We start from the raw sequence: 21,517 nt of genomic DNA, 5'->3' as shown, positions 1-21,517 counted from the left end.
CTCTCCTTCAGACCAGTTATACTTTCAGTCTCATAACAACAAATAACCCCGTTTCACCGTGTTGTGGAATGGATCCTGGTAAGGTTTCCCACAACACCTCCAAGATCTCATGATAGGGGAAGCAGCAAATACTCACCCTGTGTTCATGGGTACAACAGAAACCTGCTGCTTTCTGCGCTAGCAATGCCCAGCCCTGGGTAGGCTGGTTCAGATGCACCGGCAGCATTCAGACTCCGAAGGCCTGAAAAACTGGCTGGAAGTCTCTGTGGCAACATGTTATCTCACAAGATTTATGGTCCATCCTGCTCCAGGCGAAGTCAGAAATACCACTGCAGTGATTACTCCGGATGTTACCGCATTTTTTATGCTACTGCTCTGACATTCACAGCCGAGGGAGAAATGAGGACGGGAACATTTACACTTTCACCCCCAGCTCCGGCAAGGGGGTTTGGCGTGCGGGTATTTGGGGAGGGGGAGAGCAGGCTCCTGTTACTTCCCAACTTGCGATTCTGGCTGGACACTAAAGTAAGGTTGAGCTCAAGGATGAATACCTGCACAAGCCCAGGAGGTGGATTTTAGTCTTCTGTGTCCTCTTTTCCCTTGGGAAAGGCATGATCCCTCATCAGTGCTTGGCTCTGTATGCTGATGGAGAGGTAAGCAGTGAGGGGAGCAAATACCCCAGGGACCAGCACGTTGAAGCTTGTCAGAAATGCAAAGGGAGGATGGGCCGTAGTCCCGGCTGAGGGCTGCACGTGTCTGGGGTGGCTGCAGCGAGGCCGTGGTTCCCAGGGCACAGCTCCTCGGCACCACAGTCTGATCCCAACTGGTTTGGAGTGGGATGACCTGCTTGCTGCATGGCTGTGAAACCAGAGTGCCCCCACCTCAGGAGAGCTCTGCTTCCCCAGGACTCATGTGGTAGGTGAGGACAGGTCTCCCAAGCTTTTCTGCTAAAGCTGTTCCCTATCACACAAATAATTACACAACCTTGTGCGAGGGAAGGGAGGGGAGAGGATGACTGGAGGAGCCTGCAGCCAGGTCCTGTCCCTCTTCCAGTTCATTGTGGTGGTGAAGTCCCAGGACAGAGACTCATTTGTGATCAGGTACAGATGCTGACAATAAGACATCTTCGAATAACCACACTCAGTAGCAAACAAAACACAATGATAGCAAAAATTATTTTAAGATAGCAACCTACATCTTAGCCAGACTCCTCGCCCCTACGCTTCCCGCAGACCGCAGTGAGCTGCCTTCTGGCTACGGGAGCAGAGCAGCCTGATTTGCGGTTTTCCAGGCAGCCCTGAAGTCCTGGGGCCCTTTGGAAGGCGGTAGACAGCCACCTCCGCTTGTCCCTCACCCGTTGCAGGGGAGCTGCAGAGTGGCGTCTGTGCCACTGCACGTCCCTCTCTGCGTGGTCGTGAGTGGCAGTCCCGGTAACACCGGCCAAGCTGGGACCCCGTGTTTGCCATCGCCGCCCTCACCGCTCTGCTGGCAGGAGGTGACGGTGAGCCTGCCCAGGCGGTCAGTCTGTCCAGCTGACGGAGCGTGCGCCACTCCAGCTGACTGCCAAAATTAGGGCACGTTCACAGCATCCCTTTCACCCGCTGCCCAGGGCTGTGCCCAGCGAGGGCTGTGATGTCCGGGTGACAGGTGGTGAGAGGCAAGGGGTGGCACAGCCAGGGTGTGACGGGTGCACGGGCTGCTCCCGGCCCTGGCATCTCCCCCTTCGTGCACTCATTCAGGATGAGGACGAACCCCTCCCTCGTGAGGTGCCGCTGCCGCCTGCCACTCGCTGCTTTGGCCGTACCAGGCTGGCGCTCCACCTCGCACGGGGAAGCGCCAGTGTCGGCCTGCAGCACCCCGAGGCTGCACGGCAAGCCCTGCATCGCTGTTGGGAAAGAGGGAAGAGAAACCAATGCTGTGTTCCCGAGCGGCATCTCCCCGGGGAGGTGTCGTCAGATCTTTTGTGAGTTACGCGTATGATTCCCTTTTTTGCTGGAAAGATATTTTCTTTTCAAAGCCATAGTTCCCGAAGCGCCAGCAGCTGCACGTATGCTTCAGAGCAAGGCCCCTTGGCTTCAGCCCAGTCTCAGCACAGACAGGGATTTGACTTTGGGGCTCAGCAACTGAGACACTCATATATTTAATTCAGTATATCTATTTAATTGTTATGTTTAATTCAATTGGGGCAGGTACCCTGCGCTCAGCAATTTAACACTGCCTGCACCGAAGTGGTCCCTTCCTCTTTTCTGCATCCAGAGCAGCCCCGTTTCCAAACTGCCAGCCCAGGACCACATCTCGGCCAGGCTCCCAGGGCTGAGGCACCGACCGGGGCCAGGCCCCTGCTGGGACGCAGGAGCTGAGGCACAGGCATGGGACCAGCTCTCCTAAAGCTGTGAGACTGCCTGGCTGTGAGATGATTTTCTGCTTTACTGGGAAATCCCTGCACTTCATCCAGATAACGTGGCAATAGAGAGTCACTGACTGCTGGTCTCAAAAGCAGCCTTCACCACCCTCATCACTAGGAGCAAAAAGTTCTGAAGTGGGTAGGACTTCATGATTTCCTCATTAAGGCTCAGAACAAGATGTAACAGCTGTAGTTAAAATTACCCCATCTCTGCTGCCTCCCACCACACCAGGGAAAGTTATTTTTAACTCCAGGTTGCCCAAGGGATGCTGCACGGTGAGATCCGTTGTATCATTGCCAACGGTCTTTGCTTGGCAAGAAATGTGGGAAGAGAGAGCCCTCCCTCCAGCCAGCTGGGATCAGACCAGAGCCCAGGGCTGGACACGGCTGCAAACTGACCCTTCCAGGCTCCCCAGCTCCTCCCGAGTGGGCAGAAGCTCCCACTGAGGCAGCTCCGGGAGTGCAGAGGACCGGGTGCCCGGCCAAGTCCTCTTTTGCTATGCTTTTGCTCTTTTTAGCTTTCTAATAAACTTTGTGGGCTGAAGCCATTCCAGAAGCCGTGGTGGCACCATGCAGGCAGGACCTAGAGTGCACTGAGTCACAAGGACAGTCATGCAAAACCAGAGGGGATTAGCTTTTAATGCGCTTCTCAGGGCAAACCCTGAAACTGTGGGATTGCTAAGATCCCAGCAGGAAAACTAGCCAGCTTGCTGCCCTCCTGACCACGAATCAGCTACCCAACTCCCCGCGTCAGGAAAACTCGCACAGAAACCTAGGAACGGCCGCGATGCACAGGAGCATCCTGGCCATCGCCTCCCCATCGCATCTGGCCACGCGGTCCCCTGTGAATCGCGCTGCGGGGCAGCAGTACCGTCACATCTCCTCCGGCCCCGCAGCGGTGGCACGGCTTCAGAGCTCCCCGTGGGCACCTCACACGACAGGGTTTAGAAGCCTCCAGAAGGGATGTTGTGCAGACGCGAGTGCAGTTATCCCTGTTTGGCTTTATCTTTCTGGCTGGGAACGAACGTGGTACTGTGAAACGCCTCCTACGTTTGCTCTCGGGGGTCTCCGAGCTAAACTGAGAGCACTCAGCTGCACACTCAGTCTTTTCCATACCTAACTTCATTGATGTCTGTATTAAAACCCAGCAGCATGTGTAAAATTGGGACCTTGCATCCCAAGTGGAATTGCATGATTTTTTGTGTTACCTAGCACCTTGGGGCTAAATTTTTAGACTACAAGAACTTTTCTTGTAAAGGCTTTTCTCTTTCTGCTGTGTCATCTGCAGCACACATTGTTATCCAGGTGTTTTGCTCTGCACTGCAAGTTAGTCCCTGTGCCTGCTGGGTCTCTTGTGGTTCGTACTCTTACATCTTGTCCCGGATAGAAGTCCACTGATCGGAAAATGAGGCACTACTCCTCCCTGCACCACAAGATGCAGCTACCACTGCTAAGACTCTGGAGAAGATCACAAAGCCAGCAAGTCTCTCCCAGGGTTTTATTTTGGGTTTGTCGGTGACCTGCTGCGTGCCTGCCCTGCTGAATCACTTCCACCCCCCTCCCCTCTTCAGAGCTCGGTTTCTCCTCCCACTCCCTGGGAATAATCCATAATAATCCTTTGTAATCTGTGGGAGTCTGGTACAGACACAGGTTTAAGAGCTGCGAATACACAGAATCCAGGGGTTAGGCATATTTGTCACGAGATGCAGGATCCATCCGGTACTCCTGTAGAAGTCTTGTGCTATCCAACAAGGATATGCAAGACCCAAGACTGCAAATCAGCCTCTGAATGCAGTGTCTATGCGTAACAGGCACAAACCTCACCAAATTAAAAAAAAACACCACTAACGAATATGAGCTTTTCACCTTAAATATTAAAAAATAAAGAGAGGGAGCCTCTGAATTTTGTTACCATTCATGTATACGTTTATTAAGCCAAAGGAGTTTGATCTTGTCACGGTATGTTACTAGAGCGCGTGAGATCCCTTCTCTTTAACTTTGCTAACAATGGTATTTTAATTACTTGTTTGTTTTTTTGCCTTTTAAGCTTAAAAAAAAATAACTCTTTCCGCATTTTCCCATGAAAGGATCTTTTATGGTTCTTTTCTTTTCTTACAGTACAAAACACGTGTTTCTCAGACATGTAAACAACCATCATGGAAATGAAACTGCTCTTTAAGGTAACTTTATTGTTATGGACGTTCTGTTAGATTTCTATCATGTTAGATGTATTTCAGCTCAGTGACTCCTTCAAGGAAAGTTAGTACTGTTATCATCACCTGCACTGCAACAGTGCCTAGCGGCCCTGGGCAGGGTTAAGGCCCGTCTGTGCAAGGTGCTGTACAAATACTTGGGTGTAACTCTGAGGTCCCTGGTAATAACGGCATTCGCTGATGTGACTATAACCCTCTCCGCTTCCCTCTGCTCAGCAGTGAGCCTCACAAATTATAGGAGCTGGAGTGAAACTCTTCTCCAAACTAAGTCTGGAGTCGATGCTCAATTACTGTTAAAGAGAAGAGAAATGTTACTACAGGCCAATCCCGACGCCTGCAGTCCTGTGCGTAAAGCTGCTCACACTCATGGGAATGCTCGTATGAGTAAGTAACTCCTGTGGGAAAGGTCTGCAGGATTGAGTCCCTGGATTGTTGAACTCCTTTGCAAGAAAGCATGCAAGAAAAGCAGACTGGTTCCTTTTCTCTAAGGTTTCATCAGTATAAGAGAGAAAGGGACAGGGTCAGTTGCTCAGTTTCAGCACCTCGAGCATTTTGAGTTCGGATCCCCAGATTAAAGAAGTCTCTGCTCTGCCTTGGGCTACTGTGACCAGGCCTGGAAAAGTCTGTTGGACACTCTGTCATCAGGAGACAACAGTTTGCCGTTACAGCATGGAGGGCCTCTGTTTTATGGTGTGAAGGCTGCATCCTAGGCAGGAACTGTGAAGATTGTGTTCAGCCATCAGCAGAAATTATTCTGAAAACACTTCAGAGCAATTGCATTTTAAATAATTATTTTAGCTTGACATTTGAGGTGAAAAAAAAAGATTACATGAAATAAATAGCAAAGAATCAATGTTCCTGCACAAACTTAATGTATTCCTGCCTATGAAGCATCCCTTGTCAATTACTGCCCTTTAGGTTATGTCAGATGTTTAAATGAACCCTTTAGAGCTAAAATACAGTACTCTGAAATGAGGTTAGAAAAATTTAAAAACAACTAATGGGAAGTGTGTGCAATGCTCTCTTTAAAAAAATTTCCCACCTGGGTAGCCTAAGAACGCGAGGCCTCAATAGACATAGAGCCGGTCTGAAATGGCAGCAGGCATGTGCGTCATGATCTGCATGCGCAGCCACCAGTAGTAATCCATGGGGTGGTAGCGGGTGTAGGGGGCCGTGGAGGTGAGCGCGTGGGCGACGCTTTCGATGACGGGCGAGGTGTCTGTCGAGCCGCTGTTGCAGTACGTCTCCATCTTGCTGACCTGCTCATCGAAGTACTTCCTGCCATAGTCTTTGCGCACTATCTCAGGGAGCTCGTCCCACATTTTGTCGGCTATGGCTTTGATTCGCTCGGGGCTGTACAGGTTGGTGGCAGCTATGAAGTTGCCAGGCTCCACGATGCTGACCATTACTCCCTGGGGCTGCATTTCGTACCGCAGGCAGTCGGAGAAGGCTTCCACGCCAAACTTGGTGATGCAGTACGGCGACCGGGCAGGGCTGCCCATCCGACCCATCATGCTACTGATGTTCACCACACGACCTAGGCAGAGGCCAGGCAAAGCACAGCTGAGCTGTGGTACCTGACCCAAAGCAGGCACCTGACACACACCACCCAACGGACTCGTGAACGTGCCTCCATCCACCCACTGCGTATCTGCAAGGGCTGCCTGGCAGACCTGCTGGTGGCTCTATCTGAGCATTGCTGTCCTATGCAATGGCCTTCAGGCAGGAGAATGAGCCCATTGCTTGTGCTCCCTGGCTTGTTACACCTGAGGGCACAGGCACACGGTGACACACAAAGCTCCGTGCTATGGGGAACGCAGAAGAGGCTGGACGGAACCTGCACGGTGGGAAACGATTGCTCAGCAGTGATCAGGGCTGAGCCCAGACAAGAGGAAGGTGCAGCCCAGAAAGCCTCTGGCACCAAGGCTGAGCTTGTTTATTTGCAAGTCAAAGGCACAAAATCTAGAAGCCCAATGGTGCCTTATAATGTCTGCCTCTTGAAAGGGAATGGATTGCTCCTGCACCACAAATGGCAGAGCAGTCTAGGTCCGCTGCACCCTTTCCTGTGTGACAGCTGGATTATGACTCCAGGCACAAAGCTGGGGCCTTTCTCCTCTCCAGAAGCCATCCATTTTGGCTGGGGAGACTGCTGGTAGGAGACTGTGGATGCTGCAGTCTAGTCAGAGGTTGCAGTTCTCTGCACTCTCCCTCAGCGCTCATTGCTGAGTTGGGTTAGAAAGAGAAACTTTGACCACAGAAGTGGATACCTTTCCGTGGTGTAAGAAATGCTCCCTGGGCCACATACAGCCCAGGTCTGCAGCACAGGACTATGAAACCAACGTTGTTAATGTCTGTGGATGCTTCAAGAGTAAAAAATATTCTCATTTAGTCAGGCAGTTGGCGCCAGTACAGGAAGGCTTTTGCCCCTTTATGCCAAGACCCTTGTGAACTCCAGGTCTGTGTTCCTTTCCTGTACAAAGCCCACCTCTCGTACATTACAAGCTCCCAACACAGCGCACAGCCGACAACTTCCCTGCAAGATGCACGCAAGATACACCACTGCTACCCACCCTGCCCAGCGCTGCCACAGCTGCTTTTTGTATAGAGGGGAGGATTGCTCCTGGCACTGGAATTTATGGTGAGCTGCAGCTTCTGAACAGGTAAAAGAAGGTATGACAGATTAGATCTTGCATGGGATGTTGCAGGAGAAGGCAACACAGATGGGAAAGAGAAATAATAACCAGTTTTCAGGACTGCTGCCTTGCTGTGTAACTCAGAGTGGTTACAAAATCTGTGATTTGTGTGTATGTTGTGGGTCACATTCTGTCTGTAAAAGTATGAAGGTGACCAATGGTGCAGGCAGAAGCTTAATAGACCTTTTGGCCTCTGACACAGCAAGACATGGGGCAGGACAGGGGACCCGCTCCAGGAAGTGCCAGTCTGGAGGAGATCACTCACCCTTTGACCTCCGGATGAGCGGGAGGAAAGCCTTGGTGGTTCGCACAGTCCCCCACAGATTCACTTCAGCTACCTCCATGTAGGTGTCCATGCTGGTGAACTCTACTTCCCCGAATGTGGAGATCCCAGCATTGTTAACCAGCCCCCAGAGCCCTGGAAGACAAAATCAAGCAGAAAGCTTTCCCTCTGGGACACTTATGAGAGCAGTGTGGAAAAGGCCTTGCTGATAGATTATGGAATCACACAACAGAGCTTTTCATTAAGACTGTAAAGATGAAAGCCAGACAGAAGAGAGTCCAGAGTGAACCTCAGCCGCCTGAGCAAATATAACCACAATCAGGATCTGCCTGTACTGCCCAACACTGCAGCCACAAAGTACCGTGAATGAGCCTTCCTGGGAAGTTCCAAGCCAGCAAACAGAGAACTTCAGCCTTGTCTAAGTTGTTCTCCTTGCCATTCTCTTTTTATCCATCGTGATTTTTTAAAAGAAGCAAAATATAGTCTCTAAATGCAAATAATAAGAATAGGAAAGACCTTGTAAGAAACAAAAGAGTAATTCTTTCAAAGTAAAATCCCTTGTGTCACCATAAGAACTAGAATGTCTGCAATGCTGGGAAGGGGGATGTGGGCATGGGTGGACATGGGTGGGCATGCATGCCACGACCTCTCCCTTTTATTCTGCTGCAAACAAGATGGCAACAACTGAAGCTACCAATTAATTTGACAATGAAAAGAAAGATTTAAAAGGAATTTGGAATAAAATGAACTCATTTCTTATCATATTCTAATTGCACCGGAAACAGACTGAGAAAGGTCTGGGACGGCTTCTTTCTGCTGTTTAGAAAAACTCACTGTTATCTGTTGACTGACTGTGTCCAGATCTATGTTCTCAGAAGCAGCCCAGAAAAGGCAACTTCATCCTGGCCTGTGCTTGAGAATACAGGGCTAGAAAACTTAATTTATACAGAAGATCCATATATAAAAATTAAATATAAAGAAAAGAAATAGGTTTACGCAAAATCCAAAATAAAACATTACTGGTTGTTCTGCTTTTAAACAACCTTCATGGGTTGAAGTGTGGATGTTCTTTAGGGGAAAAATATAGTTCACCAAAGGGTGGAAAGGTTTCAGGAAGGCATGAGCAACTGGGATTTTCACAGTACTGGAGTAGAATTTGCTGTCATCACCTCAGCAGAATGAGGTAGGCAGGCTAAGAAAGTCAGTTACAGCTACCCCCTGAACTCTGAAATCTGTAATATATGGTAATATCTGCAATGGCATTAATGATACTCAGCTGGCTTCATGGGAAATCCTTTGGAAAACCTCTCCATTTCCTTTGCGTTTTGAAAGCTTGGGGTAGACATTTCTGTTGCTAATCTCCAATCTTTGGGCACTGGCCAGGTTTTACAACGTAAAGGGAGTCACCATAATAAACTTCAGGTCACAGGAATAAAGCACTAATCCCAGGGCCTTGAACACCACCCTGATTTCTGCTAATGTCCCTATAGGAGCTAGTGGAGAAAAAAGCATTTTTTTTTGTAGATGCTGTATTAATTGGGAAGCTGCTCTCTGATATGACACAACATTTAAATAGGCCATTTGCTCTGCACTGCTGCTCCTCAAAGCTTTGTGCCCTTCAATCATATGCTCAGCTTTTGAAATACGCCCTGAAAATGCTCTCAGAGCCCAGCTGAGGGAGCTCCTGCCACCTCTGAGACCTCAGAGCCCACGGCATACACCTACCTTTCTCTGGGTCCTCCAGGCTGCTATTCACATGCTCAACTGCTCGGTCCACTTCTTTGCTGTCACAGACATTGAGCTGGACAGTTCTCATTCGATCACTGTTCATGTTGTCAAGCTCCTTGGAGCCACCGTCTCCCTTGTCCTAGAGGGGAAGAAAGTGATGGCTTGAATCTGGCCAAAGAGCTTGTGTAGATCAATGCATAGCAACCATCAAATCAAGCAAAAGACAGCGCACAGGGCAGTCAGAATAATCAGGACAATCCTGCAGCTCTAAGAGGAGGGGGAACAGACAGGGCTGCTCCTGCAGCAGAACACCATTCCAGCTGACCATGAGCCCTGCCACCGAGTCAGCTGGTACAAACTGTTTCGACCACCAAGAAAGCAGCTGGAGATGGATCAGCCCCAGCAAGGCAACTTCTGCCCAGTACAAGCTCCTGAGATCAAGCTATGTCCCACTACCACAGTGGTGGGAATGTGGTGCCATCCTCACTTTGGCTTGCATACGGGGCACAGCAAATAGCTTGGTGGGGGTATGGTATAAAATAGCCAGGGAGTGGCTGCCCATGTACGTTGCATGTGCTTCTCAGTCACGTTGCCAGCTCTGGGAGTGACAGTCCTAGAAGAGAGACTGCCTGCCCACTGCTCTCCCCCTTTGGCTGATCTACGCACACAGCTCCCACTGCCTGGAAACCTACCCACTGCCTCCAGCGGACTCCTACAGAGTCCATCATCAGGTGCCAGGCCAGCTTGCCTGCTAGCAATTCCCCCTGCTGTCTTCTCCAGCATCTTGCTCTCTTCTCTGCCTCTCCCCGTGAGCTTTTTCTCACTCCCATTTCCCATCTCCACTCCTTTTTTCTCAGCTCAGAACAACAGATTGCCCCAGTATACACATATCCACTCACAGCCCAGCCACGTAACTGTGGCCAACCCCTGAGATACCTTCCACATGGGCTAGACGCTGCTAGCAACAAGGCTGCCATGCCCAGAGCTAGTCCCTTCACAGTGGTAAACCTTGGCTATGGTGCTTCCAGGACACAGACATGGGATATTAATATGAGTTTGGAACTGTCCCTGAATCACTCCCATGGTTATAAGCTACTGGACTGTGCTGGCCACTCCAGGGTACTTTTGTAGAGGATGGTGAGGTCTAGCTCTGAAAGGAACCACTTTTTGGGAACATCCTTGTCTTTACTGTAAGAAACTCCCTCTGTCCCCTCAACATCATCCGTCACTAGAAGTCTTTTACTCCCCATTAACCGGCTAGCCATGGACCGTGTCCCACAGGATCATCTGACAGCTGCTCAGCTCTTCTTCCCGCATTACTCAACCCTCCAGGTAGCCCCATTCGCCGTGTCAGCATCAGCAGGCAAGCATCATTCACTCCTGAGCTTTTACAAGGCAGTTGCGATAAATGAGGCTTTTTTGGATACACAGCTTTTTTTCCTTTGACATGGAACAGGCCAGTTCTTCACGGCAGGGCTGTTTCCTGACGGTTGAATGACATTAGCACATTCTAAACACCTCAAGCCACAGGCACTCCCTGTCAGAGACAGTCAGTACTCAGCTGTCAACGAGATGGTGTTCATCTCTGCGGTCTGAACCCAGGCTGCCCATCTGCCCGCCCAGAGTGAGAGTCCCCTTCAGACATCACGCTTTAGATACCACATGAGGGTGGCCATACATCCCCCTGTCTCTCTGCCACTTCGTCTTCCAAAACACCTTCTCTTGGCTCCTCTCATTCCTGGGCTTATCCGCTGTGCTCACAGACAGTTCACTAACTTAAGTACCTGATGTCTCCTCTGTCTTCTTCTCCACCCTTCCTCATTCCACTGCAGACTATTAATACCTGTTAGTGCTTGTCCTTAAGAGAAGGACACACTACTGCACTCTCTTCACACAGAACCATAACGCATACAAAATGGAGAAGTTAAAAGTCCCATGCACAGCTTAGTGGTGTTTGCCTTTATTGGTGACTGAAAATAGAGTTTTGTGCTAAGTTTGCTGCTCACTCAACAGCCCTGTGGTGCTGAAGCCAGTCTGTATGGCAAAGCACTGAAAAGCATACAAGTGGCACACGTGGGAATGCCAACAGGGAATCAGCAAATGCAAGCATGCAAGTCCCTCGGAAACAGCAGATATGGCTAAAGGGAAGAGGAAGAACAGTAAGGCCAGGGTGCTTCTTTCCCCGATCCCACGTCTACCAGGTGCTACAAAATCTCTCAGCCACAGCAACACACCAGCCTCAGAGGCCTTGTAAGCTCTGCTGGGACCTTCACAGCATCCTCTTCTTCCTCCCTTACAGGGTTGGCTCAGGAAGCCAACATCCCTCCTGCCCTTGCACCCACATGCACCTGGATGCTCGGACAGGGACCCTTAGGGCTGGGATCCTGGCCAACAGCTGGACTCTGGGCATTAACCCAGACCCACAGGGCCATTCCCTTGGCTCTTCAGAAAGGGCAGATGGGTGGTGTTTAAGGCAGGCACCCTGTGATTGTGTCATGCTCTCCTAGCACAGGATGCGGCCTGTCCCACAACCCCGGGCCCACACGCAGCAGTGGAAGGACCTTCTCATGCTACGCCAAGAGACCAGTACATCTCTCCTGTCAGTCCCAGGGTCCACTGTCCCCAGGGCAAGAGGACCCAGCTCTTGCATACTGAAAAAGCACACTACTGCTTCATCTTCTCTTTCCATGGTCACCCTCTGGGGCCCATGGGCTTCAACTTGTATCTTTATCAGCGTGTCCTTGAAGTGGTATGTAACACCCTGTGGCTCTGAGCACTCTTGTTGAGCCCTACAGTAACTGGCCTGCATGCTGGCTGGCTCAGATAACCTCTGCCTTCTCATCCCCCTGCAAGCCCCAACAGGCCTGAGCGCAGAAAGCAAAGCAAACAGGGGTTCCACCACACTCCTGACAGCCATGACAAACATCACATATGTCCACCGGTAACAGATACTGATGGAAAAATACCTTCTTCATCTTGTGTCAGCTGGCTCCTCCAGCTATTAACCAAAGAGGAAAAAATAAGACAGCTGCAGTGTGATTGTTCATTGGATCCAGTCTACCACTGCTTTCGGCAATGAAGCATCAACACAACGCTCACATGAATATATTTGCCAGTGAAAATGTTAGGAAGAAACTGTGTGTGAAACAGCACACTGTTAGCACAGATCCATCCTTGGGCTCCCCTCAGCCGTGACTCTAAGCACCTCTCTCAAGTTCCCTTCAGTAAAAACAGTCAGGCGCTCAGGATCTGGCCACTCTAGGAAACCTGTCCTGATGAAGAGTCAGCACTGCTGTCCTGGTTTCAGCTGGGATAGAGTTAACTTTCGTCTTGGTAGCCGGTATGGGGGCTGTGTTTTGGGTTTAGGATGAGAACAATGTCGATGATACACTGATGCTTTGGTTCTTGCTAAGTAGTGCTAAGCTGTCTCTAAATAGGTGCTAAGTGGTGCTCACAGTGGTAAAGGACTTTTCAACTGCCCATGCTCTGCCGGGTGCACAAGAAGCTGGGAGGGGGCACAGCCAGGTCAGCTGGCCCAGACTGGCCCAAGGGCTATTCCATACCATATGACATCATGCTCAGTATATAAGCTGGGGGAAGAAGAAGGAAGGAGGGGGACATTGGGCATGATGGCGTTTGTCCTCCCAAGTAACCATTACGCGTGATGGAGCCCTGCTTTCCTGGGGATGGCTGAACACCTGCCTGACGATGGGAAGTAGTGAATGAATTCCTTGTTTTGTTTTGTTTGCGTGCACGGTTTTTGCTTTGCCTATTTAACTGTTCTAATTTATTTTACTTCGATTATTAAACTGTTCTTATCTCAACCCCCGAGTTTTCTCCCTTTTACCCTTCTGATTCTCTCCCCCATCCCACTGGGGGGGAGTGAGCGAGCGGCTGCGTGGTGCTGAGTTGCTGGCTGGGGTTAAACCACGACAACTGCACACACTTTTAATCTGCAATAAGGACGTGACGTTCCTAGAACAGTGCATACCCTGAGGACACGACGGCTCCCCAAGCTAGAGTATGCTTCTGATGTGCAGGTGTGCTGTGAAAAACAGTCGCATGAAAGTAACACTCAAGTTTCATAGTCATTTCCTCTCCATCAGGGCTAGGTCAAATATACCCATGCAAAAGATGATGCTTCGTATTTCTACCTCCACTTCTATCTAGCATCTAAAAACACACTAGGCTTTTTCTGCCCCTAAAATCAGCACCAGCAATAATTACACTCTGATCAGAATTCTGCTTATGGTTTTGCTAGTGAAACCTGTGCCACAATGAGAAATCAGCTCAGTCTCCTGGAGTTGTTTTAGTTCTACAGAGCAGTTCTACATAAAGTATATGGCCTGAAGACACATGGGAGGCCAACCTGTTAACTAAGGAGCTTTGGCATTTTACAGTGTTTTTCTGATGACAACTGCTGTTACCAGTCTTGCCACAGTCACACAGATTTTGGAATATGGGATGTGAGTCCAGCTAAAGAAGCAATATTCAATTACACAGTGATACAGCAAAGCTCTCCGCTGATTTTTGGCGAGGAAATAAATATTGATCAAAGCCTAAAAGAGTTCTGGCATGCTGCTGCATGTCAGCTTATGCTAAAATTGTCAGAGGCCAAGATTTTCCACTAACATGCATTCAGTAGAATGAGTACTGAAGACACCAAAATGGAAAGGAAGTTTCAGTGACAGTTAAAGACATGCTCGCTGAAAATCGGGTCTTTCTGGCAGCTCAGACAGAGGAAGTGAAACCCAGAAATAACTTTGCAGCTCTGAAATTTTTGGCTCCTGTCAACATAGAGGCAGGCTATTATTCTACACAGTGGCTTTTAAGTCTGAAACGTTCTTATGTTCTCTAATGTTGATCTTCAGTTACAAAAGCTGAGTAGAAACATCTGCCAAAAAAGTAGTCATCTACTCGCTTTTTGACACCTTTTGAAAAGCAGCAGTTTTTAAGAAGTGTCTTGTTCTGCTGTGAAGCCTGTAGAGGGAGCCCAGGTTAACAAATAGACCCTTGACCCAAAGCTGAGACACCACAAGGGACAGAGCTATCAAAACACCAACTTCTTTTTTGAAAAAATGCAGCAGAAAGAAACTAATAATTTAAGCAAAACTCAGTAATAATGGAAAAATTAACAGCAGGAAGAGTATTGATAACATTAAATAACACCTGGCAAATTCTCTTTAAATAATGTAACTATTCAAGGTACATTTATAGTGATGAGTGAGCTAAAAGATTAGGATCAAAATGACTGACCCACCCCAGGATATCCCAAGGAGTAAGTTTGTTTCTGTTGGGAAACAGCCATGCAGCTAAAAAAGTGCAGTGCTTCATAAGGAGAGAGAGGCTAAAGCTCTCTCCTGTTCTCCATGACCATGTATCTCTGATTGCCATACAGAGCGCTCCTGGAGAGCATATCAAGACTGCGTCACGAAGCTATTTGTGGCCTGATTCTGCTCTCATTTGCACTAGTAGAACTCTATCGCCTTCACAGCGATTTCAGGAGACCCCCAATACACACTGAGGCATGGCTGTACTCATGAATATAGAAAAATACGGTCATACCACATGCCATAAAATCACTGGTGGCTTGGTGTATGTCACAATTAATCAAAATAATCCCTGAGCAAATATGTATAGTCTGAGAGCAGGGCCAAAGGTCCAGACTCAACCTGATCCCAAAATTTGCTTATGGATAAGCCTATAAAATTAGTTTTGGGGTTCCAGTCCATCAGATATGGAACAGACCACAATGTTGTGATTCAAATAAGAACCCTCCTAGATACCATTCAGTCCCGGTTCTGGTCTAGACCAGGTTATGCTCTATGAAATTCAAGCAGCCATGTCTTTCCCTTTGGGCTACCAACCACCCTCCCTCTCCTTGGCAGAAAGCTGTGCAGAGTGGAGAGGGAAGATTGGATTGGCTATGTGTCTGTGCACGTGCCACAGGTGAAGAATAGAGTTTTTGTTTTCCCTACCTTTTGCAGGCAGCCAGCGTAAATAATGAAGCCTTTGGCATGCAGGTGCTTGGCCAAGGCAAATCCAAACCCTGAGTCACAACCTGTTATAAGCACAGCTCTGCTGCCAATCTGCAAAACAAAACAGAACAAAACGCACTGGAATTGAGTATTTGAAACCAGTGATTTGCAGTGGACAGAACAAAACCGTGTCCTTGGCCAGGAGCAGTCTGTTCCAGGGACGTTCTTTACACTCATTGCCAGTTACTGCCAGCCGGTACCTCCTGAAGACAAGAAACGAAGGTTTCATACAGAGTTCACTCCAGTGAGGCAGGATCACTGTCCTCCCAACACAAAGAGAACTTCAGCACCTCTGGCAACAGGCTCCCAAGGCAAAGAGACCATGCAAACCACCATTCTCTGGCAGTTCACATCCATCTTGAAATCTGAAAATATATCAGACAGTTCCTAAGAAATGCTTTCCCTTCAGTAGGAACTGTTCCTATATGTTCAAAGCAGGCAGGGGTCCACTATTCTGTGCCACGCAGCCCATACGGTCTGGGGAAGATAGCTGGACTGAAGAAAGGATGTGGATTAACCTTACTGACTGCTCACTCATCTTTCTCTCTCTAGCACATAAACCCTCTAGTGCTGGGTTTTAAAAGCTAAGCAGAATCAAGTGGGTTTAATATTTGAAATTAAGACCAGTTGGTCATCAGTCTTTTTGTTTGTTTGTTTGTTTTCTTATTTTTCTAATTTACAATTTAAATAGGAGAAGTACACCTCTTTCCTTCTTCTAACCCAAAGAGAGGCAGCAGTCAAGCAACAGGTTAAGAATTGCATGGTGTATCAGACATTCCAGCAGCAACAAGTGCATGTGCAGCAAGGTGCTGCTGTGGGTCAGATTAGCTAATAATTACTTGCAATTCATTCCAACTCATCTCTTTTAACAAAACAGAAATTTGGCTTTCCCCAGCATACACAGGGACTGGAAGCCTAGCAGCAATGCAAGGGCCATATTAGAATTCCTCTGAGACTCTATCCCAGGCTTACAGAGCAGGAGATGCATGCTCAAGCACTGCTACAGTGCTGAGGTCTGTGCCACAAGACAGGCAAAAGGGCCAAACATCCCCTTCCTTTTGTCTGGCACTGTCCCTGGCAAGCTAGCGCCTTCAAGGAAAGGGCTGTTAAAGAAGAGGGTCACTCTCCAGAACAAAAGGTAAGGACACATCTATTTATTTACATCTCTTTACACAACTACACTCCAGAAAGAGTGCGTTATTAAGAATTTGTCATGCAAACTCCCTCCACTCTAAGGTGGAAGATTTCATTTGCTGAGTGAGTTCCAAAAATAGAAAAAACCCGCTAGTCTGGTTGTTTATTTCCATCCTTAGCAGCATGTACTGTGCTACGTCAATGGAAGCTCTATGCTAGGAAAGAATGTGGAGTATGTTGGAGAGGTCCAGCTCGGAGTCTTTCTGGCAAATCGGAAAGAACAATTTGGTCACCAGGCTTCAGGGATTTTAAAACCCATCTCAGCAGAACTAGTTCCTGGAAACCAGAATCACACTCACCTGATCGACTTCACTTGCATAAGAGCGGCTGCCACATGGGGACAAGAGAGGGAAGCAAAATCTTTGCACAGGTCTGTTAAAAGAAAACAAACAACAGAACAATCAGGCATGGAATATCTTGTCTGTACCCTGGTGCTGCAGCATACACACGAAAAGGAATGTAGTGTTGCCTATATACATGATGTAGAGTGTCATTTGAGAAGATGGAATCCAGTCTACAGTTCTCCTTAGTCTGAGCCTGTGTGTTTCCTACAGTATGAAACATTTGTTTCTCAAAAGACCTTGATGCTATTTCCAGCTGCAGAAGCCGTCTGGATATTACCAAGAATTCTAAAATAGCTCCTGGTCTGGAAGCACAGAGCTGCTTCCACCTGCAAATGGGCAGTACAGTGTTTTCATTTCCAACAGCAACCACACTCTTACTTAGAGTTCCACAAAGCTGGGGTAGGGGAAGTTATTAATTTGTCTGATGAAAGTATTCTGCTGAGGCATTGTCTCGGATACCCAGCCTAAGGCTGAATTTGCTCGGATCTGTCTCACTGCTTTTACACACAGCTCCACCCTTCTGTCATTTTGGATGGCACTTCTTCCTCTACAGTGATTACCCATTATATACTCTTAGATTTCATATCCTCTCTTTGTAACTGTTTAAGCTAAGAGACACTATGTCTTTGAGCAATACCTGCCATGCAGATCTGAAGCTCCTCTGCACAGTAAGTCTCACTCCCAGGAAAATATCACAAAGACAGACCAGAGCAAATCAACAATGCCTTCCAGGGAGTGAGATTCTATTTAGAAAAGCTATGCTACCAGTCGCATCACACTGTCTTAGATCTTGCCATCATTCATCAAAACTGGGCCTAGACAACACAGCAGAGTGACCCTAGCCTCTGTCCTTGCCAGCCACCTCCCTGGATTATATCAGCTTTTTCATTTTTCATTTGGGTACTGACACCACCCTTGCAGAGCCTTCTGGCCTTCCTCTGGACTTGCTGTACTTCATCTACCCTCTGGCCCCTCTAACAACATCTATGCTTCAGCAGAGCTTATCTTCCAGGCTCCTCTTCTGTCTTCTAAGTGAATTTGTATAATCATTCACAATTATCTCCTGCTCAGACATCACAGACACTCCCAGGGTGACCTGTGCTACACTGAACAGCGATCTGCAGACACTCTGGCCTCTGAGCTGCATCTTGGGAAAACAAGGCTAGAAAAAGGGTCTGCTAGGGCAGAAGCTTTGAACCAGATGGGAAAGGAGCTGATTTACATTCAGGCAACACTGTCCACTCACCTTCCTGCAACAGTTTACCTCTCTTTCTAACTTTGAGTGTCACAAGCCCAATCAGCTCTTGAAATAGCTACAGCCAATTTAATTGCTGCAAAGGTCAGTCCCCAGGCAAAGTCTGCGTTAACATCACTGGCCTGCAATCCTGGCTTGGAACTTTTATCTCAACAAGAAGCTTCTTGGTGTGTTTCAAAGTGCCCAGAAATGTTCGTAACATTTCTTTTACTTTCATGAACTTGATTTTTATTTTTCAGTGTCGTGTCTGGTCCTATTATTTCACTGCAGAGGACTGATTTGCTGCACTCTATTCACAATAACCTGTAAAGAATAACTACTTGTCATTCGGCCTACCTTCACCTGTAGGCAAGGGCATAAAATAGATGCCGGCTGCTGATCAGCAGGAACGTCATCAGAGGAAACAGCTACGATGCGTATGCGATGTTAGCCCCCACACAGTACACTAATGTACCATAAGCCATTTTTGTCATTCTGCATGACTGAATTCTAAAGACCACAACTGAGACTTTTTAAATGCACAGATGGTCCTCGAATCAAATCTGTGCTTGTAACCATGCATTTGCTTTTGTTCAGTTACACCAAAAAAGGCAGTCCTCAGCTTGAAGAGTCAAGTATATAAATGCTAACTCAATGTATTAAGACACTGGTACAGTGACAACACTGCCTTTCAGACGAACAGTTGGATTTCCATTTCAGGTTTAGCAGCTTGTGGGTACTTCAAAAAATAGAACACATTTTTGCCCTGAGTACAAGATGCATAGAGCACAAAACCAAAGTAAACAAAAGAAGAAGAAGAAAAAAAAAAAAGAATATGCTGAAAATTCTTTTCTCAAGTTAATAAAGTACTAATTTGTATTTTTAAGGCCACAGCAGATTCCTGCAGGTGCAGCTTTGGTGTGTGTGGAGTAAACAGGCAATAAAAGGGTTATGTCTGTTTGCACAGGAAATCTCTAACAGCTTAGCTATCTTCGGTCTGTACAACTCCCTGTTACGGGAGCCATCCTTGACAGTGATGGTGCTGGACACCACTATCAACAGCAGTAGAGCAACCCTGGAGGTGGCAGTTCTTGCTTAGCAGGCCATGAGCCACTTTTAAACGGCTTATGTACAACCAGTGGTACCCACACCATTGTTTGGGAACCCCACTCTAAAGCAAAGCCAGTGAAAGCACTCAACTTGCTCTGAATTTGGACTAGTAGGGTTCCCATCATATATCAATATAAAAGGTATTTTTTTTAGAGCTAGGAATTAGAATTAGATAGGCAATTTTCTGTTCATGTCAGAAAAAAACAGCTTTGTTACTCAGCCCACCTCCATTTCTCACTAAAACCCTCCCTCTCAACTTTCTCTCTCGTTTCATGTGATTCATTGCCTCTTTAATGAAGTCATAGAAATATATGACAGTTCCTTGCACTGCAGCAAGGCCTACTTGCTGATATTCAGGAATAAATCCTTGCTTGACACTGAATTAATGCTCTACTCAACCCCCTTTTGACTGCAGATGACTGTCCAAGTGTAAAAAAACCACCGTGTTGCCAACCCCTCCTCGCATATAGAGTCCATCTCCTCTGTGCTCAGCTCAGTGACCGAGCACTGGCACAGGTTGCCCAGGCAGGTTGTGGAGTCTCCATCCCTGGAGATATTCAGAAGCCATTTGGACACAGTCCTGGGCAACCAGCTCTAGGAGGCCCTGCTTGAGCAGGGGAGTTGGACCAGATGACTTCCAGAGGTCCCTTCCAACCTCAACCATCTTGTGATTCTGTAAATAAACTGTCCCGCTAAAATCAAATGAGTCCTCGATATGTGCTTTACTCAAGATCTCACACCTTCTTCTTCTCCACCAAGTTACTTACCTGAAGCCATTTCCTGCGTTCTTGAAATTCAGGGCTTTCACAGAGAAGTTCAGGAGAGGCCGGGACAGCTTGGTAGCCAACATGCTGTCAATCAACACACTCTGCCAACAGCAAGACTGTTCTCCCTGAGCTCTGCAATACAAGATAGCACCTCTGTTTTGGTTGCTCAATTATTTTATAAGTCATGCTGACTCCATGCATTTCAACAGGAAAATAAAGTCCACAGGAACTCTGAATCTTTCCCCCTTGCAGTCCCTTACACTGAGATAAACAGCTCAACCTTCAACCACCTCAAGATGTTTTTAAATAAGGAAGAAGATGATAAGTAAACTGACAAGCAGGGAGGCATTTAAAGACCGTCAATTTCTCCTTTTTTAATGCATCTTTAACTGTATTCTCTGAAATACCTGAAAATTAAGGTACTTACATGGAATGTATTATTTCAAGTGAGCTACATGAAATAATTTTAAACTAAAATATAACTTCAAGTCACGGGTGATGTTATGTTACACGTTCCAAAAGCAACCCTTGGGCTTTACAGCTAGTACAGCCATACAGTTAAAAATAGGTTTCTTTGTCATTAAGTAGCTGGTGATGCTGGACTATGCACAGGGAATCACCATTGAACTCACTACGGGGTGACAACAGCTCAAAAACAAGAGTTAAGTACAGAAAGTTAATTTTGATCATATTCATCTTGGCTAAAACTGATCCAGTGCACAAAACACCCCCCCCCCCCAGCTTAATGCATAACCTCCTTTATCAAAGCAAAAAAAAGATATCAAATTGTTTAGGGCTTATTTGCATCTCTGCCGCAGGCTGGGCTGCTGCTGCAGGGCCTGCTGGAAACAGGCCTCGACCGAAAACCAGTGAAATTACCACAAAAAGAGCAGCGGTGGGGCACCGAGCTCGGAAGGGAGAGGTCTAGGCGCAGGAGGACTAGCCGCCTCCGGCAGTCCTCAGAAATTCAGGGGTTTTGAGCAAATTCGAGAGCTCGGTTGCTGCCCACGCAATTTTTCGTGCGGAATTTTGCAAGGCAGGGGCGGGGGCCGGGCCTTCCCCGGGCAGGCCCCGCCGGCCCTGCCCCACGCAGGGGCGCGGCTCCCGCGGCCGGGAACGGCCCAGGGCGAGCGAGTGCGTGGCAGCCCCGCGCCCGCGGCAGCGGAGGCTCGGAGAGCGCCGCGGCCTCCCACGCGTGAGCGGCGTGGGGCGGGCGGCAGCCGGGGGCCGCGCAGGGGGAGATGCCCGCGCCTCCCGCTTCCCGCCGCGGCCTGCCCCGCCCGGATCGCCCCCTCCCCGCGGGCGGGCGAGGGCACCCGGCAGCCAGGGGTCCGGCGGGGCCGGCCTGCCGCGACCCCTCCCGGGCCAGCCGCCCCCCGCCCCTGCAGGCCTCGAGGCGGCGGGCCACCCGCACGTTACCTGGAGGCGGCGGGCCTGCCGGGCGCTGCTGCCGTTTGAATGAGGCTGGGCCGGTGCCCCGGCTGCCGGGGCGCGGCGGGGGGCGGGCCG

The 21,517-nt window shown here is 48.5% G+C and overlaps 1 protein-coding gene across 2 annotated transcripts; it reads right to left on the bottom strand.

The window, feature by feature from the left end:
• Nucleotides 1–4,343: 4,343 nt before the first annotated feature.
• Nucleotides 4,344–21,510, bottom strand: LOC309594229 (D-beta-hydroxybutyrate dehydrogenase, mitochondrial). Of its 2 annotated transcripts, none has more exons than XM_082319641.1 (7): nt 21,428–21,510; nt 20,009–20,140; nt 16,853–16,925; nt 15,300–15,410; nt 9,319–9,460; nt 7,576–7,728; nt 4,344–6,154 (listed from the first exon to the last, which is right to left on the bottom strand). In XM_082319641.1, exons 2-7 carry the CDS (start codon nt 20,089–20,091, stop codon nt 5,685–5,687), a joined length of 1,032 nt encoding a protein of 343 aa, XP_082175767.1. In that variant the 5' UTR covers nt 20,092–20,140; nt 21,428–21,510; the 3' UTR covers nt 4,344–5,684. The 2 variants fall into 2 exon arrangements, with proteins under 2 accessions (XP_082175767.1, XP_082175768.1); XM_082319642.1 differs by lacking the exon at nt 21,428–21,510 and adding an exon at nt 20,888–21,033.
• Nucleotides 21,511–21,517: the final 7 nt, after the last annotated feature.

The sequence above is a fragment of the Platalea leucorodia genome (assembly GCF_965183815.1).
Source record: "Platalea leucorodia genome assembly, chromosome: 8".
Classification (NCBI taxonomy): domain Eukaryota; kingdom Metazoa; phylum Chordata; class Aves; order Pelecaniformes; family Threskiornithidae; genus Platalea; species Platalea leucorodia.
The sequence above is the reverse complement of the archived record's forward strand: the minus strand, read 5'-3'. Positions and strand labels throughout refer to the sequence as shown.